The sequence below is a fragment of the Pterocles gutturalis genome, unplaced genomic scaffold (assembly GCF_000699245.1).
Source record: "Pterocles gutturalis isolate BGI_N339 unplaced genomic scaffold, ASM69924v1 scaffold4588, whole genome shotgun sequence".
In the NCBI taxonomy this organism is placed as follows: Eukaryota; Metazoa; Chordata; class Aves; order Pterocliformes; family Pteroclidae; genus Pterocles; species Pterocles gutturalis.
In genome coordinates, this window is record NW_010120209.1 from 1 (window position 1) to 5,890 (window position 5,890).

General features: G+C 60.5%; 1 protein-coding gene across 1 annotated transcript; it reads left to right on the top strand.

Annotated features, from left to right (window-relative positions):
• Positions 1-199: 199 nt before the first annotated feature.
• Positions 200-5,398, top strand: RNPEP (arginyl aminopeptidase (aminopeptidase B); the record flags this gene model as incomplete). Its single annotated transcript, XM_010076799.1, has 8 exons — positions 200-340; positions 1,731-1,879; positions 2,464-2,580; positions 2,689-2,924; positions 3,537-3,650; positions 3,916-4,028; positions 4,425-4,533; positions 5,173-5,398. Coding segments are annotated over 8 exons (1,205 nt in total), but the record flags the coding sequence as incomplete, so codon positions are not given.
• Between the last annotated feature and the right edge of the window lie 492 nt (positions 5,399-5,890).

The window sequence follows — 5,890 nt, forward strand, 5'->3', positions numbered from 1 at the left end:
AAGGGAGTTGAGGGGCCTGGGGGGAGCTGAGGGGACACCGGTTATGGAAGAGGCTGAGACACCCCTGGGGTGGGCGCGGGGGGTAAGCATGACCTGGTCAGTCCTGCGTTATCAGCAGAGAACACCTATGGGCAAGGAGCTGGGGGTGCCCCTCACCCTAGGGACGTCCCTCACCCGGGGGTCTCTCCCCTCCCTCCAGGTGTGCTGGCTCCCCCCCGAGCAGACAGCAGGGAAGCAGAAGCCCTACGTGTACACGCAAGGCCAGGCCGTCCTCAACAGGTCCTTCTTCCCATGCTTCGACACCCCGTCAGTCAAATGCACGTATTCGGCCACGGTGCAGGTAAGCGGTGCTCCCAGGAGCAGGCGGGGGCACAGATCCACCCGTCCCCCTCACACCACCCTCTGCAAGTTTGCAATGTTTGCTCACGGGGAAGCTGCCCGTTCCCTTGCAGGATACACTGAAACACTGGGGCATCGCATCGGTGACATCGCCCGGGCCTCTGTGCAGCCCAGCACATTGCAGGCAGTGCTGTGTATACTTGCTTCAGAGCCCCCACTGCAGGCACTGAGAAGTCATTCATTCATATTCCCATTTTCCTCTTATATTCATCCTTAGATGAACACAAGCAGACCCCAGTGGCCTCTTGCTTCTCCCACAAAGCTTCACACGAGCAGGTGTGTGTGCTGGCCCTCCTGCTAAAAGCTCTTCTCTCCTGGTGAGAGGTGGCCAAAATACTCGGTGCTTCGATGCCAAAATATCAGCTAGCTGCCAGGGTGAACTCAGTGTTTAAATTTCTCTGCTCTCCTCATGCTGTTGGGGATGAGCCCAGTTTGTGGGAGCACACCTGGAGGAGGGGAATGATGCCGTGCGGTGCTGGGTCCTGGTGGCGATGCCGGGGCTGCCGGGTTTCCAGGATGGAAGGAGCAGCTGCTGGTCCCCAGGTTTAGGTCAAAAATGGGACTAAATAATCCCAATTCCCTCCTTGTGTGCGGGTGGTCACGCAGTGGCACCGGCAGTGGGGTGCCTGCTGCAGGCGGGGGAAGCCGCTTATCAGTGTGACACAAGCCAAGGCACATGGTGGCATCAGCTGGTGATGCTGGAATGTATTTATTTTGCCTCTTGCTCTAATTTCCGCCCTTAAAGCTTTGGCAGCATCCCCCACAATGGGTGAGTGCGGGGCTCAGCTGTTGTTGAGCCCTGGTGTGATGCTCTGTATCAAGCAAACCATGTTCACTGTGGCACCGCAGGGCTCGCCCCACATTCGGAAGAAGAGACCAGATCGGTCTCCCAGGGCTCAGCCCAGGTGGGTGGATTGGCCACGGGTTGTACTTTGGCTTGAGAACGGGAAAAACAAGTTGTTGTGTAAGAAATGGGAGGAGAGTCAGTGGCTGAAGGATCTGTGTCCTTCACCATTTCAGCACCTGCAGCTCCAGCATTTCTTTATCTCGCTGGCACCTCCCACGGCAGCTCCGGGTGTCCCGCTGTTGCACCCAGCCAGTGTGTGAGCCCAAATGCTGAGTGATGCTGTCGCAGGGATGCAGCTGGGATCCCGAGTTGGAGCTCGGGGCGTTCCTGCTCTGCTCTGTGCCCCAAAACCTGCAGTGCCCATGGACCTGGCCACCTGCATCCCGGGACGTGTTCGCCATCAGACATGGCAGTGTTCCCGGCTGGGTGAGCTGACATCCCACTGTACTGTGCAGATCTAACATGTTTCCATCTACGTGTCCAGGTCCCCGAGGGTTTCACAGCTGTGATGAGTGCCACGAGCTGGGAGAAGCAGAATGATAACACCTTTGTCTTCAAGATGGCCCACCCAATCCCCTCCTACCTGATCGCTCTGGCTGTTGGGGACATTGTGTCTGCTGACGTTGGCCCAAGGTAAGTGGCTCTGGAGAAGACTTGAGCACTAAGCCCTGGCCGTGGAGCCACCTGTGCCGTGCTGTCCCGTGGCAGCTGCCGGCTGCCTCTCCCTGCACCGCTGGGCTCAGGAGAGCTGGCAGCCACAGAGACGCTGACCATAAGCGCGACCCAGTCACTCCCCAGTCTGCTGCGCACGAGGTGCTGCATCATCAGGCCATGGGCTCTGCCGGGTGAGGGTGCTTCTTCCTCTTGAGAGTGAGGAGGAGCCTCGGTGCCGGGTCCTTTCCCCTTTGAGAGTGTTGCTGGCTCTGCTCATTTCACCCCTGTGCACGTGAAGGAGAGCAGCGGGTCCCCATTCCCAGAGGGTCCCCCGTCCCTTCCCAAGGCCGGTGGTTTGTTCAGGTTCCCAAACATGTCACAGTCGCCATATAAAAGCCCTTTGACATTCAGACAAGGCAAGAAATTACGGCAGTTTGCACTGTCAGTCTGATTAGCTTCCGTTATCAGCAGGCTTTTATTTTGCTGTGCAGTTTTTGTCTGATGAAGCAACAGGGTAAAAGTCCCCTAATGCTGAAAACTTCCTCTTCTATACCCATGGCCAGGAGCCGTGTCTGGGCCGAGCCCTGCCTGATTGAGGCTGCGAAGAAGGAGTATGATGGGGTGATAGAGGAGTTCCTGGCGGTTGGAGAGAGGCTCTTTGGACCTTATGTCTGGGGCAGGTACAGCCTCCTGCTCCCGAAGGACGTTGCTCCCTGGAGCTGGGGAGGGAGCATCCTCCCCGCAGGAGGAGGTGGGTCTGACCCAAGCCGTCTGCTCTTCCCTGGCAGGTACGACATCCTGTTCATGCCGCCCTCCTTCCCCTTCGGCGGGATGGAGAATCCCTGCCTGACCTTTGTGACGCCCTGTCTGCTGGCTGGGGACCGCTCCCTGGCAGACGTCATCATCCACGAGATCTCCCACAGCTGGTTTGGCAACCTGGTCACCAACGCCACGTGGGGCGAGTTCTGGCTGAACGAGGGCTTCACCATGTACGCCCAGAGGCGCATTTCCACCGAGGTCTACGGTGCGTGGCCTCGCCCAGCCGCAGGGCACAGAGTCCCCACGTGTGGCCGTGCCATCGCAGGCAGGACCTGCGCGGGTCTGGGTTCCCTGCACCGCGGCTCAGCACATCCCTCTGAGCGCTGCATGCGGGGCCGGAGCCTGCGCTGCATCTTGGACGAGGTGAAGCGTAGCAGCCTGCAGCACCCTGGGGGTTTTGTGTTAGCAACAGAACTGCCTTTGCTCCGAGAGATGGATGGAGCCCCGCAGCTCCATGCCAGAGATGTGGGCGCTGCGATCCTGCCCAGCCGCACCTTCCTCCTGCTCCCGCGGGGAGCTGCCACCAGACACCCTGAGCTCCCCCCTGGACACACGGTCACATCCTGCAGCTCAGGCACTCCTGTCCCCGTTTGGTGCATCCAGCTAAATTCTAACGGCTCCAAAATCCTCTTGCTAACCAAGGGCTGGGCTGCCGTGCCTCTCTGCAACTCTGCCATTCCAATGCGCTGTTTATCAGTTTCCTCCTCTCCCAGCTCGTAAGCCGACGCTGTTTCCCTCCCATAGCAGCACCTTTGCACTCAAAGCACGCAGGGGTCTGCCCGGGGTTTCCGAACGCCTCCTGCTTGTCTCCACCCAGGCTCGGCGTACACCTGCCTGGAGGCTGCGACGGGCAGGGCCCTCCTGCGCCAGCACATGGACAACACCGGGGAGGACCATCCACTCAACAAGCTGCGCGTGGTCATCGAGCCAGGTCTATGCAGTGTCCCTGTCCCCCCACAGATGGCCGGGGGAAGCCGGGGCAAGTGAGGTCTGGTGTCGGGGGAACCCCTGCTGCTGGGGTGTTTCACAGCTTGCAATAAAACCAGCACTGGTGGTGGGACCCGAGTGAGGCGATGGCTTCAGGAGGGATGTGACGGGCTTGCACCCAGCACAGAAAGCAGAGATCTTGGCACACACAAGGGCTGTTTTGTTTTGCAGGTGGGCAGATGATTCCTGAGGGTTTTCCTTTTTCCTAGGTGTCAATCCGGAGGACACGTACAACGAAACGCCCTACGAGAAGGGGTACTGCTTCGTCAGCTACTTGGCCCATCTCGTGGGGGACCAGAGCAAGTTCGATGCCTTCCTCCAGGTCGGTATGGGGAGGTACCAGGTAGAGCTGCCAAGTCCCACCAGACCCTGTGGGGGGAGGCTGGGGCACAGCGGGACCCTGGGAGGGACGAGCTGAATGGGGGGGCTGGGGAGAGGAAGAGGAGGTGGGAAATGGAGATGTTCATGGGGGATGAGATGAAGGCAGAGGTTGGTCCCAGGCTGGCAGCAGGCGATTGCAATGCTCGGAGGTGTCCTGGGGGATGCTGGGGGCTGGGCAGCCCCTGGGGAGGGGAACAGGGGCTGGCCGGGGCCCCGCGGAACAGGGGCTGGCGTGGGCTCAGCAATGCAAAGCCCCCATGAAATGGAGCCTGGGGAGGTCTGGGCAGCTCTGCCAGGGGTGAGCACGTGTGGAATCATGCCCTGGCCATCCCCGCAGACCTACGTGAACCGGTTCAAGTTCCAGAGCATCACAGCGGATGACGCCCTCGGTTTCTTTCTGGAGTACTTCCCGGAGCTGAAGGACAAAGGCGTGGACACCATCCCAGGTCAGCACTGAGCCTTCCTGGCCAGGGGACTGGGGTGCCGCCTCGCAAACCAACACCCGCAGGCATCAGAGCCGTCCTGTGCCCTGTGCAGACCCTGTGCACGTCGGTTTGTGGGGTTTACTGGAGACGCTGCTGCCGCTACTGGCCTCGGCTCTGATGGAGGCGGCGCGGCACTGGCCAGCCGGGGATGAGGCACTAACCTGCGCTCAGGCACATGCCTGCTCAGACAGATTTTTTCCATCCAGTCCATGCTCTGCGCTCAGGCACTGTTTCATGGGTTTCCCATGGACAGCTGAGCCCAGCGAGCCTCTAGCACCAGGACAGGAGTGTTTGCTGGTGAAGTCGCTGGTAATCACTGGGATCAGGCTCAGCCTTGCTGCAGAGCCAGGCTTGGCAGGAGCTTTCTGTGCCAGAGCTGGCTCATCTCGGTGATGGTGTTGGGGTTGTTAATGCACAAGCACACACTGAGCTCAGGGCAGCTTAACCACCTCACCCCATTAGTCTCTGCTTATCGCCATCCCTGGGCAGGTCTGGTGGTGCTGGGGCTGCCCCCAAGGAGGCAGCTGGATGTCTAGGCAGCAGCACCCAGCACAGGGCTCAGAAAACTGGTCCCAGCTCTCCAAACCTTCCTTGCCGCAGGCTTTGAGTTTGACCGCTGGCTGAACACGCCGGGCTGGCCGCCCTACCTGCCCGACCTCTCACCGGGAGAGCAGCTGATGAAGCCGGCGGATGAGCTGTCAGAGCTCTGGGCAGCCGACAGCTTGAACATGGAGGCGATCGAAGCCGTGGACATCACGGCCTGGAGGACGTACCAGCTCGTCTACTTCTTGGATCAGGTCCTGCAGAAATCCCCCCTGAGGGCCAGGTAACCTCCCATGGCTCTGGTGCCCAGGGGAGACACAGGGTGACATGCCCCAGTCCAGCCAGTTGGGGCAGGGGACATGAGGACACGTCGGTGGGACGTGTGGGTGTGTGGCCATCAGCCCACCCCTGCTGCAGTCCAGCAGCGTGGTTCCTGGTGGCTGGGGACCCTCAATTGGTGTGGAGGGGGGTGGAGAGCCAGAGGAAGCGTGTCCCTAGATGTATGGGGACACATGGAATGGCAGGGAGGAGCCCTGCTGTCCCCAGGCCGGCTCAGCAGGGCTGTCACCTCACTGTGTCACCTCTCCTTGCACTCTTCACTGAGGGACCCCCCAACCCTTTGTGCTGGCAAGCCCCTAGGCAGGGGCTCTGTAGGTCTGCCTGGACCCAGGAGGCCCAGCACAGGCACCCTCCTGTCCTGAGGCAGCAAGGGCCTGGGGTGCTCCCCAAGCTGGGGGTGCTGGGAGGCTCAGGGGGTCCAGGGCTGGCCTGGGGC